The sequence below is a fragment of the Pantherophis guttatus genome, chromosome 6 (assembly GCF_059756535.1).
Source record: "Pantherophis guttatus breed Tessera chromosome 6, ASM5975653v1, whole genome shotgun sequence".
NCBI classification, from domain to species: Eukaryota; Metazoa; Chordata; class Lepidosauria; order Squamata; family Colubridae; genus Pantherophis; species Pantherophis guttatus.
The window spans coordinates 73,653,185-73,666,633 of record NC_142068.1 but is presented as its reverse complement, the minus strand read 5'-3'; the positions used below and the strand labels follow the sequence as shown (position 1 = coordinate 73,666,633).

General features: G+C 37.2%; 1 protein-coding gene across 8 annotated transcripts in view; it reads left to right on the top strand.

Moving 5' to 3' along the window:
- PCDH15 (protocadherin related 15) overlaps window positions 1–13,449 on the top strand; it is a 716,117-nt gene that overhangs the window by 471,168 nt on the left and 231,500 nt on the right. For all 8 annotated transcript variants that reach the window (XM_087871772.1, XM_060682279.2, XM_060682278.2 and 5 more), the window contains one exon: window positions 8,987–9,099. In XM_087871772.1, the coding sequence (XP_087727898.1) occupies window positions 8,987–9,099 (113 nt within the window). The remainder of the gene's footprint in view (window positions 1–8,986; window positions 9,100–13,449) is intronic.

Genomic DNA, 13,449 nt, shown 5'->3' with positions numbered 1-13,449 from the left:
TCTTAAAAAGCTATCATTTTTATATCCAAAACCAATTATAATAACACACTATATTATTATCTTAGAATAAACTTTAAAAATACAAATTTAATTAAGCTTCTCAACCTATAGCCAAAATCCCCCCCCAAAAAATCTTCAATTCTTCCCTTCTTTCTATATTTTTTCCAGTCCTTTTTCTTCGATAATTCTTTCTTCTTCAGCATTGCTCCTCCTCCTGCTTTTATTTTCAAAAATTTTAAAATTTGGATTTGAAGTTGATGTCTCTTTGAAAGTTTTTGTAAAGTTATTTTCAACAATACTTTCTCCTTCAGCATTGCTCCTTCCCCTGCTTTTATTTTCAAAAATTTTTGGATGTAGATTTGAGACTGATGCATCTTTGAAGATCGCTCTCTCTAAAAGTTATCTCCTTCATTTTGAAACCTCCATTTCGACTCTTCCTGCTTATATAATCAGTCACTTCCTCTCTTAAAAGTTGATTCTGTCTGTAAAACCAAGAATTGTCCCAATAAAGTTTATCAGTCTGCAGGAAAGAGTCTATTTGCTGCTTTTCAATTAACTGCATAGAAGCCTCTGCCAAAACTTCTGTTTTCAATGTGGTATCTTCCATTGTGTCCCTGACAGACTCTTTTCCCTGCTCCAAAGACAAGTTAATTTGATTTCCTTCCTCTTTTCCAGCCAGCAAATCATTTTTGTTCTCCAGATTATAATTTTGAAAAGTCCTTTCAATTGATTCCAGTATAGCAGAAGTATAGAAATTTAAAAGTTCTTGTAAAACCTCTACAGTCACAACTTGTGAATTTGCTGGCTCATATAGTAATGATCCTCCATCCTTGATGTCAGCCATATTTCAAATCCCAGTTTAAGTTTGTTCAGCTATCAGGTCAATAAATCCAATATTTTTCCACTCAATTTAGAGGTATAAAGTAGTTAAAGTCAATACTGTAGTCTTTTTCATTTCACTAGCACTTTAAATCTTTTTCTTGCCACGTAATCCGGTAGCTTTTACAATGTTGCAGCTTTAACAATCACTTTCACTTATAAGTTTCGTTTTAAACGCCCTTAAGCGCCATCTTTTTTCCTTTTTCTTTTAAATGGAGTTAAAGTTTAATACTTGCACTTTTTGTTCTCCTGATTTGCTCTGCCAGCATCCAGGTTTGAATTTAGTCCTTAAAATTGCGCTGCTGGTGTGGTCGCGACCCCTTGTTCTGCTTAAAGCAGAATCGTCCCGGATCCGGAGCACTGAAGGGCTTTCAGGGAGCTCTGACCCTGCAAACCCCAGGCTTAAAAAAAAAGCTTGGGGGTCTAGGGGAGCTCTACCCAGACCCTTCTGCTCTTCTCTCCCCCTTTTTCCCTGGGGGAGAGTTTCGAGCTGCTAGAACAGCTGATTTTCGCTGTTCTAGCGGCAAACGGAATCACGGGGCTGGAGCTCCTAAAGGAGCGTCCATTCGGGAAACGTGGAGCCATCGGAAGTCCAGGGTAGACCTTTGAAGACGTGAACTTACTGTATGTTTTGCAGGATTCAACAACTAAAGAAATAAACTAGGAACACTGTTTTAAGTTAAAAGTTGCTGTGATACATGTTTCTTTTACCAAAGAAGCACTGGATTAAACCTAAATAAACCACTAAATGGAATAAAATGGATTCCTGTTTTAATTATTCAACATGTAAGATATAATCCAGCTTTTCTTTTGAATAAGACTTCAAAAGTCTTATTCAAATCTCCAATAACTTAATCAGGATTTAGTTTCTATTTGAATTTAAGATGGGTCATTTAATCCAAATTGTTTTATTATGGAAAAAGTAGAAGAAATTGAGGGTAGGGTGTGCTTTGCAACAATTGCACAACCATCTCCAATATACAATACAGGCAGAAGATACCCAATAAAGCTGTAACAAAATATAACAAAAGTAGCTTGCTGCAAGGAATCAAAATTAAGTATTTGATCCTATCTAAATAGAAGATGAAACAAAATTTCAACAGATTTGTGGGATGCCATTGTAAATATTATGACAGAGATTTCAGAGTATAAATCAAAAGTTCCTCAACCCAAGAACAAAATAAAATATACCATCCTTAATAACATGGATAAATAACATTTCCACATTATACTTTCTTTATTCTCTGAACACTACATATATTTTAAAGCAACAAAGAATATTATGAAGTTTTATAAAACATATTTGTTGTGACACAACTGTGAATCACAATGTAGTTTATCAGGATAGGAGGAATATTTCTTGTCTCCAGTGAACCAAACAATGATCCACAAAAATCTAGAACTCTTAAAATTGCTGCAAGATTCTCTGACCTCCTTTTTAATCATAAGATCATTTCCTTGCCAATATGGAATAGGTTATCCTGAACCATCAGATTTCATGCCCCTAATATTAAGGAAATATGAAATATGATGCCAAGCACTACCCACAACCCCTTTGCTGTCCTATGCTCCCGGGTCTAATATTTACAGAAATCTATTTCAGTCACTTTGACGATGTGTTGCTAATTTTCATCAACAGATAGGAGCCCCAGCTACTGATTTTCATAGGGCAATTCATCAGCTGAAGTGGCATCACCATAGTACTTCTTCTTAGCAGATTTCAGTTAAATCAGTTTCTAACACAGATTTCTAAAATAGGTTTCTCTGACACACACACACATCCAAAGTTGATAGAAGAGCACAGTCCCTCTTTTACCCATTGAACAATTCATATAATTATATGCCTAGGTAATTCAGATGCAATTTTGCAAATTGTATTACTTTTCCTGAACATCCACTTGACCTGTGAAATGTATTTCTTTTTCTGTTTAAACACCTTCAGAATCTACATCTGTTTTCTTCCATTAGTTCAATTCCTCTTGCTGCTCAGCTGTCATTGATTGCTACAAAAATTGTCATGTTTTTGGTAAGAGTAACAGATAGTAAAGTAGAGAAGAATAGATTATATTACAGCTAGATTTACAGAGCTGGGACGTTTCAGACTTCTCAGCCCATTTGATGAACTAATTATAAGTTGGTTTACTATGTGAAACATCTGTGTTCACATTTCATTTAACATATGGTTAATTCAGCAGTCGTAGAAACCTCCATCAAGAGAGAAACGTGTGGAAGAATATAAATCTGTTAAGATGTAGCCATTGTGACAAGTACCACGGCTCCAAATGGCAACCATGTTCAAATCATCATAGTTACGTGAAATTGCTATACAGAAGTGCTACCCAGGGGTTTTGGTTTAAAGTAAAAGAGTGAAAGTTTTAAAGTAAAGTAGTAAAGTAAAATAGTAAAAAGTTTGTTTCAATGTTTAGTAAAGACTATGAAACAGAGCGTGAGGAGCAGAAAAAAACATACCATAGAAAATATCAAACATTACAATAAAGAGGAACAATATATATGTGTGTGTGTGTGTGTGTGTTTCTTTCTTTTTTGTAGATTTTATGTGTATTTCTCTTTAGCCAGGTTCTACCTACGTAAACCAAGCTAAAGAGAAATACACATAAAACCTACGAAAAAGAAAGAAAAACAAATATTGTACCTTTACAGGGAGGTTACATGAGATGAGGGTGTGGCTAACTGATGAGGCCTTATAAGGCCGAAATAGATCTATCTTAGTCTCCCAATGGGCAGCAAACGGTCTGCTGGCTGCCATAAGAAAAAAAGCCCAGAAACTAGTGAATTGTGATTTCACTGAACTAGGGCTGCATAATATCTTGGTTTACGTAGGTAGAACCTGGCTAAAGAGAAATACATACATACATACATACATACATACATACATACATACATACATACATACACACACACACACACACACACACACACACACACACACACACACACACAAAACACTTAATCTCTCCCCTGGCTCAGCTGATAAAGGGAGGAGAACTTGTGGCTCAGAGGTGTATACAACTGCCTAATATTCAGGCAGCCCAAGTTCGAATCCTAGTAAGGGTATAGCTAGCTGATGAGAGCTAAATAGCTTGAAATAGATCTATACTAGTCTCCCTTTATTTCTTTATCAGCAAATATAAATTATATATATATATCACCCAATTAGCTTTCATGCCTAAGGCAAGACTTTAATTCAGGGTTCCCCAACCTCCGGTCCATGGACAAGCACAGGGCCATGACATGCCAGAAACCGGGCCCGTCAAACAAGTGAAGCCCAATCCATGGGATGCAGGTAGCACTGAAACCACAGCCCTCCAGTCCATGGAAAAACCTCTCTCCACGGAATCAGTCCCTAGTGCAACCATGAAGGCTAGGAACTACTGTTTTAATTCACCATCTCTGGGTGTCTAGACTGATGTTTTCACCACTATCATAATTAATTTGAAAGATTAAAATGAACATATGAACTGTCTTATTAACTAAGTAGCTCCTTATTATCTACTGTAATTAATAGAAACTATCCAGGGACCCAGTCTTTGTTCCCTGATCATGCAACTTATAACTCCAGTGGTAAAGTCTCTAATAAAAAGCATGCAGTTTAGACTTTCTTTCTCTATTTTATTTATTTATTTATTTTATTAAATTTTTATACCGCCCTTCTCCTGCTGGACTCAGGGCGGTGAACAGCCAAGAATAAAAAACATCCAATACAAAATTTAAAATTATTAAAAGAATTAAACAAATTTCTTTCTCTATGTGTATTCAGTATCAGTTGCTAGCTTCTGATACTCCATAGGACTATTTTGATATGTTCTTAATGTGCCCATCCTTTCTCACTCTCAAGAGGTCCGAGCGCCGGACCTAACCCAGCATTAATAACTCCACTCATGTGGTTGATAACTAGGTTTATTAAGCCAGACTCTGGCATGCAAATGAGTTCCAAAAAGCAAATGCAGTCAGGATGTAAAGTCAGTGCTGGAGCATCTGCCCCCCAGCGTGGTTATGTAGGCAGGCCATGCTCTTCCCCGGCACAGGCCTCTTCCAGAAGGCAGCTTTGCATTGTAATGGCCGTTTGGGCCCCGCCAGCTGCTCCGCAAGGCCTCACAGCTGACCGTTGTGCCAACACTTTTGCCTCCTCGCACAGCTGATCGTTGGGCATCCCGGTTGCCTTGCACTGCCCTGCCTCCCTGCTATGCAGCTGAACTGTGGCTTCAACAGCAGTTCTTCAGCATGCCGCTGCAGCCACCAATTTCACAACCCCTCTAATACCAGGAGCTTCCCTCCCCCCAGCAAGGCAAATCCCGAGGGGGAAACCGGGGTTTGACACTCAGCTTGTGTCATTTTTTTACAAAATGATTTTGGAAATGTTTCAAATAATACTGTTTACTGATTTTTTTTTCCTTCAAATATCCATACATAGCTCTTTCTTTCAGACTCCTTATTTATCTCTTCTGGAAGTGGGGAGGTTAGAATTTCTTTTTTGTCTATCAGCCAAAGCTTAGCTATATTTCTTGGGAAGGCAAGTTTGTGGAGGAGTGCTATTTATTACTGTGGCTCTAAGTCTATGTAAGATGAAAGCAAATCCATTGCTACATTGGTGCTTTCTTTTCCCCTGATTTCCAAGGCAATTTTCCTCTCTGTGACTCCAGGAAATAACCCCAATAAGTCTGGGATGTGTCAGAGTGGGAAGCTTAGATAGATTTTAGTCTTACATTGATGAAATAGGCTCAGGTGAGATCATTGCTTGGGAAGGCTAATGCCTTAAGCCCAACCTGTGGACTACGGCCCACTACCGGGCCATGGCCTATTGGCCACTGAGCCACATGAGTGGCTGGCCAGTGCACGGGCACACATCCCACTCATGCTAGCATGGTGTCATGTGACATATTGTGACTTTCCCCCCCTTCACTAAACTGGTTGTGGGCGTCGCCAGCACATGACGCATCCAGCCCACAGGCTGCGAGTTTGACACCCCTGTGATAGAGGATGGCAGAAAACAATTAGACAGATGGAAATAAATTTAAGATATAAAATAAACTGCATCTGTAAATAATAGTCTTTGACCGTAATGTGACTATAAAGTACAGCTTGGTCATCTATGAACCAATAACCATCAAAATGTTTAAATTAAATGTGCCATGATATTCATCTAAATTGAAATAGTTGTTGTTTGTTAGAGAAATACCAGAAGATATAAAATGGGGATTTTTTTTAATTAAAAGAAAAACAACTCAGGCTGATTTGTTCTTATGGCTTGAGCAATTCCAATACCATTAAATTTCAGATGAAATATGCCCAATCCTCAATCAATGCTTCACCATATTATTGAATCCGTGTAACTGTTCTATACCGTATAATAGATTTTTAGTGTATACAAAAATAGAATTTTAAAAAGGCTATATATAGGATGCAGGGGGAGTGATGGCTCAGCAGTTAAAGGCACTGAGCTTTAGATGGAGACCTGACAGCCTGGGTTCAAGACCCAAACTCACAGGGTGAGCTCCTGTTGCTTGCCCAACTTCTGTACACCTAGCAGTTTGAAAGCATGCAAATGCAAGTAGATACCACTTCAGTGGGAAGGTAACAGCGTTCTGCCAGCCTTTAGCATATAGTCATGCTGACCACATGACCACAGAAATTGTCTTCGGACAACACTGGCTCACTCAGCCAAGAAACAGAGATGAGCATTGTGCCCGAGAGTCAGACATGACTGACTTTAGACTGAAACAACTGACATGACTTTACCTTTTATATATAAGATGCACAAAATTATTATTTTTTTCTTTAGCAATTTCTCCTAGCTAATATTTTCACCCCTCCCTTTTTTTTCTTATTTTACAATATTTTGCTAGACCAAGACAACTTGACCTTGAGATTTCCACAATTAAGGCGCAAGTAAAAAAGCCTCAAAAAAACTTTCCATTCCCATTCCTATCCTTAATTCTCCTTCCCTAAAACTGAGTTGTAGAATTTCAACCCAGCCACTTCCTCTGATGTCATCATATCATCAGATGGCCTCTTCCATCTGGAGGTAGAGGTGAACTCTGCCCTTCAATGCTTGCCTACCCTGACCTATATTGTGTCATCCAGAGAGCTGAAAGCATTTTCAGAAGTGTGCTTTCAAATATTTTCACATGTAAATGGTAGGGGCTACTTGGAAACCTCCTGAATATTGTAGCTCCAAAATCCTACCAGAAACATATACTGGGTGCCTGTTTTACAGCATCAGGAGCAATCATTTCTACCATGTTTCCCCGAAAATAAGACCTGTCTTATATTTTTTTGAACCCCGAAATAAGCGCTTGGCCTTATTTTTGGGGAGGTCTTATTATTTTGGGGCGCTTGGAGCAAGAGTGGGCTGCTTTTGCCATCTTACCTGATTTCCAGCTCTGCATTTAAATATTTTTGGGGAGGGCTTATTTTCAGGGTGAGGCTTATTTTAGCGTATGTGCTCAAAAGCCGGATTGGGTTTATTATCAGGGGATGCCTTATTTTTTGAGAAATGGGGTAGTCTCTCTTGCCTCCTTTCTTCTTTTACCTTTCTGTGACTCTATTGCCTTTTTAATTGTATTATCTCTGTAATCTTCTTTTAATATTCCATGTGCATGCATAGGATTCTTTTTGCTAGTTTAACAATCAGTTCGATAACGGCATCTTGATTTATGTGGGCTTATTTGCCCACCTGTATGGGATATAGAAGGCCTTCAAAATTGTTAGTGAGTGCCTAGTAAATCTTGTAATTAATTAATGAGAAGATGTGTTATTTATTAATTAAAAACAAGCACGGGGTTATAATTTCACATGCCATCCCATGAACTATGTATAATGTCAAATGGTTGTTTGTCAATGTTATTGCAACCATCTCCGTTTATCGTTTTTCAATCCGGGAAGAGAAAACGGCCTCATGCAATAATTACCATTCTGAATTTAGGACCCCAGTTTCAAAATGCAACCATGAAAATAGCTTTACAAGCCCATGCAGTGGAAGAAGCATTTAACTGCTTTGTGCATGAATGCTCTCTATGCACATATTGTCAGCACAGCAAGAGGTATAATTGTTAACACTAGTAAGTGCTATTTTGTTGTGAGAAATAGGCTGTGCAATTGAAAAGCAGTGCTGTTAAGAAAATCAAAATGTGTTTCCCAAAGGAACATTGCAAGTGGTTACATTGCAAATGGATGTTATGTTTAGCTTTGCTTGTACTTAAAGTTGTTATCTTTATTTTTATTTTTTAAAGTTATGCACACAGACCAATAAAATCTTTTATGTTGTTGTGCCAACTTCCAGATATAGAAAATGCTATTGCCATCCTTGGTTATGAAGGATTGACAGGGAAAGAATTCCAGGGGGGAAAAAATCTATAAATGTCACATCAGAAGTTCAGCAACCTCCCAACAGTCAGAAAGTGTCCATTCTTGGTCTTAGCAGATCTCCTTGCAGGGCACTTTATGAGACTAAAGCAATTAAATATAAATTTATAAATAAAATATAAATTTATATAACCATATTAAAAGTAGCTAGCAGATGAATAAATTAGCGGAGTGGAAAGAGTAATTATTTATTTTTTTCCCATGAAAACATCAATATAATATATCCAGGTGAGATTGGGAAAGATTCCTGATTCGAACCTCTATACTCATAGCATGAGTGTCAAACTCGATCGCATCACATGACATATCGTGACATATTACAACAACTTTTGCCTTTGCGGACCTGGGGTGGCCACAGCCTGTGCATGATGCATCCGGCCCGCAGGCCATCAGTTTGACACCCCTGCTCTAGAGGGACACTATCAATGCAAAATAATAATAATAGTTATTATTATTCAATTATCTTTCTCTAAATCTCTTTTCTATAGCTCAGTATAGAAGCTAATGATCAGATATTTTGCTATATATATTGGTAACTAGGCATCCTATATTTACACGATCAAGGTACATTATTACTTGTATGCACATTGTCTAACATACATATTTCATCCTTTTTTTAAAAAATACAGCAGAATTAATTTGATTGCTTTGTAGACAAATGATATGAACATCATTTAAATGAAGTTATGGTTTTCCAGAGTGATTTTTGTGTGTTTTTTTTTAGGGACTCCTGAGGATTATTCCCAATATTTCAGTATGAATGCTACCACTGCTAAACTCAGCCTTCTAAAGCCGATAAACAGGGACTTTCATCAGAAATTTGATTTGGTTATTAAGGTAAATTCACTGATTTCTTATTTCTATGTAGATATTGGAATCTATGGAAAACTGTAAGCTTATAATGAAATATTTCCAAAGAAGTGTGGTCCCTTAAATATATTGACTTATAATTCACTAGTTTAAGTCAAAATGGAAGTAATCAACCCACATCATTATAACACTATTTTGATTAAAATGCTCAATGGGAGAAAAGTTATCTATTTCATACTTAAGGAGAACAGTCTACAAACCCAGTTTCAGATTTTTAACATGCAGTGAGTATCATGGTTAATAGTTCTACACATTATGCTCAGCCAGGATGAAATCTGCTGAGTTTTGCTCCTAGGTTCAGAATTTTAACCTAAGTCATATTTTTTTAAAGCTGTGTTTCAACTGCATCTTGTGAAATGTAGAATTTAAAATATCTTACAAAGATAGGATTAAATTATTACTCGCGGCATTGAGTCTTCCTGATTTAATTTTAATTTAATATTTCACTTTCAAGACCTCCCAATTCTGCAACTAACCTGGGCATCTTACCATGATGTAAAATAACACATAGGTTTTTAAACTATTTGAGTGAAGAGAATTGTCAGCTTCCAAGCTGCCATAAGGAAGGAGAGGAGAGGCTTGAACTTTTACCTACTTAATTCCCCTGAAGAACTGTCTCCACGGAGATGGGATGGGAGAGGGGACATTCCTGTGAACTGACGGAGATGGGATGAGAGAGTGGCTTGGAAGATGGCCAATGAGACGCAGAGAATTGGGAACCGGAAAGAGAGGTGTTTTTTTTGGGGGGGGGAGCAAAGTTCAGTGCTAACTGCACATTGAGTCAGGATCAGTTCGTTATGCTCAATAAAGAGAAAACTTTCCTCAGAGATCGGGCAATTGGAAATTCATTTATTTGGAGATAACAACAAAGCTTGACAAGAATGATATAACTTAGCCAAATTCTGCAGTGTAATATATAAGATGCATAGCAATTTGACTGACAAATTTATTTTCCTATCTGTTGATCAATGTCAATATTATTTATCCAAGTGTTTGTTATGGACTGGATGTTAACTGTTTCTATTCTATTCTATTCTATTCTATTCTATTCTATTCTATTCTATTCTATTCTATTCTATTCTATTCTATTCCATTCCATTCCATTCCATTCCATTCCATTCCATTCCATTCCATTAAGTTTTTATCTTTAAAAGGTTATTATTTAATCTTTTGTTAGCATGCATGCCCATGTCTGGTAATAAAATACCAGTATTTGATGACAATTATTCAGGTTTTTAAAATTATTTTACATTTTTCATTGCATACAAGTTCTTTGGATGTTTAAAATACAAAATTGGAATTGACACAAATGGTTTTTACATAGTTACATGGTCAAATTCAATGTGGCAAAGGCCTATTCATTTATACTGAAACAGTTGGTGCTGGTATAAGCAGTAATATAGCTATATACAATTTTTTTTTAGAAAATCCATTATAATTCTCTGTGGTCATATTCTAGTAGCTTTATAACTGGCTATATTATTAATAGATTTTTTTTTACCGGCATTATTAGATTCAAATTACTCTGATTAGTGTGCAGCTGAGTGGATAATAAGCAAGGGTATCAATCTGTAAGACTAATAATTGCCACATGCTTTAGGCACATCAATGCTTCATTTAGCAGAAGAGTGTTAAAAGATACTAGAAAGATATGTCATATCATCCTGTACAGATATGGATGTTTTACAATATGCATCTCAGCAGAATAATGTAGTTTAGACTTCAATGTGTATGTTTTTTTTTTCAAAAATTCAACTAAGACTGACGTGTAAGGTTTTGTTTTTTTTTAAATGAATAGTTGGATTCATACTTCATCAGAGCCAAAATCAGAACCAACAAGCAACATTATGGCTTAACGTGAATGATTCTAGCACAGGTTATCAACACTTCTCCATTATTATCCTTTGTGCAGTTATCATTAGAAGGCCTCTCCTCTCCCATTTGCAATGTGTTTGTTCTTTATCTTTTCACCCAAGAGAGATTAAAACATTTCCCTCCCTGTCAATATTTTGCTCTAAAATGTAACTTTTTTGCACATTCAGAGACTTTAACAAGAGTTAGAAAGCATACTTACTAAGCAAGAACTACGTACATCACATTCCCTTGGGAATAATGCAGGATTAGACTGCTTTACTTTCAGAGTCACTAATCAAGTATTTTTCACCTTCGCTATGTCTCAGAAAAAATCAAGGTAAAGTTCTTAGGAAATCCTTAAGGCCAGAGAAAGATAACATATGTTTATTTAGACTGTCTTACGCCTAGCTACCTCAGCTACCCCGCCTGAAAGAAGTAGAGACTTTATGATGTTTGAAACATTAGCAACTATTCTGAACATTTGTCTCTATTGAAGTCAAAATAGTAAATCTGAACTCTCTTGAGTTCAGTTCAACTTCTGGTGATTACATGGACTAACTGTCTAGTTTTTAATGTCAATATTATGTCAATAATATGAAGTACTCGTATTTTTCAAAGTATAAAATGCACCTTTCCCCCCCCAAAAAAAGGGTGAAAATCTGGGTGTATCTTATATTCCGAATGTAGTCCGGCCCAACCTCTCAAATGGAGGTTTCAGAGGGTGAAAAAAGCCTCTGAAACGGAGCTTCAGAAAAAAGCCTCCAAAACAGAGCTTCAGAAAAAAAGCCTCTGAAACGAAGCTTCAAAAAAACAAAGGCTTTGAAACAGAGCTTCAGAAAAAAAGCCTCTGAAACAGAGCTTCAGAAAAAAAGCCTCTGAAACAGAGCTTCAGAAAAAAAGCCTCTGAAACAGAGCTTCAGAAAAAAAGCAAGGCGCAGAGCTCACAACCAACAAACCTGTTGCTAAAGTTCACCTCTGGGAACAGCTGATTAGGGGTATTCTGGGAGGCCAATCCACCCGTGAATCAGCTTTTTTCTTATTTTCCTCCCAAAAAACTAAGGTGCGTCTTATACTCCAGTGCATCTTATAGTCCGAAAAATAAGGGAATTGGCCATTATTTTGTTTCCATTTCACCTACCATCTTGGAATTTCTTTTGATCTCTCAAGCATGAGCAATGTTTGCCATATAGGATTAACTAGGAATTGCTAGTTAATTACTAGGTTTTTTATATATTTCAGACAGCCTTAGTTGCATTAGCTCAAACAGCCTGGATCATTAGTTTATAGTGAAGGAAACTAACAAATATATTACTGGACTCCTTGGTTTTCTCTGAGTTTCTGAACAATTCTTTACCCAACTAGGTAACTTCATTAGTGTTAGTGTAATAGGTGTTGTTCCCTGTTTCTAAACAGTAGCTTGCCCAGCCGGTGTTGGTGGCGGTGAGGTTTTCCTTGCTGGTTGTTCCTTGATTAGGGTACTGTTTTCTGCTTGATTGTTTTTCTGGTGTAAGCCCTGCTTATCTTGGTGTTGGCTGCTGGAGAGACTGCTGTTCTTTTCATTTCTTTTGTAGTAGCCCTGTCTCTTTTGAATACAGTTTATCTCTATATGTAGATTGGTCACTGATTTGTCTGAGTGCCAGGTTTCCAGGAATCTCATAGCATTTTTGGATTTAAAGTTGTCTAGGATGTTCCCAGTATTCAACATGTCCAGCCACCCATCATCCACCAAAGAACAGAATATTCTTTCAAAAGTCCTCAGATATCTGCTAATCTGTCAGAATTCTTTGCAGAGTTAGAACCATCATTGTCTCACTACTCTCCTCTATTCCTTCAATGGTAGCCAAACTAACCTTGAGCTGTCCAGATACTATATCTTTTCATCAGTTTTCTACATGGCTTGGACATTCTACTAATCCAAGATGATGATGATGATGATGATGATGATGATGATGATGATGATGATGACGATGACGATGATGACCTTTTCTTAATCTAGTAAAAAAAAAACCTACCAAGTCAAATAGGGAAGATGGTAATTTTTATCTAGGAAATAAATGTGAAAAAGTCCAGTATATAATTGACACTGGCAGGTCCTTTGCAGAGATGCTTTCCCTTGCTCTCTAGCAGTCCCAAAAATTACCAAGTGACATTATTGGTGGAACTGGGTTTCTCTGGCTGCCATTAATCTCAAGGAATCTCATGGAATGCTTAATCTGTGGACAAAATTGCCAAATGCATTGGTCCTATCCTTGCTGAATCAATGGCTAAAGTACAATATTGCAAGCAAACCCCCAGCCTGGAGTTTGATCGTGGTGGGGTCAAGGTTGACTCAGCCTTCCATCTTTCCAAGATTGTAAAATTGTAGGGGCTAATATGCAAATAATGCTTATACATTGTAAACCACCCAGAGAGTGCTATTCAGTGCTATAGGGCAGGGGTCTCCAACCTTGGCAACTTTAAGCC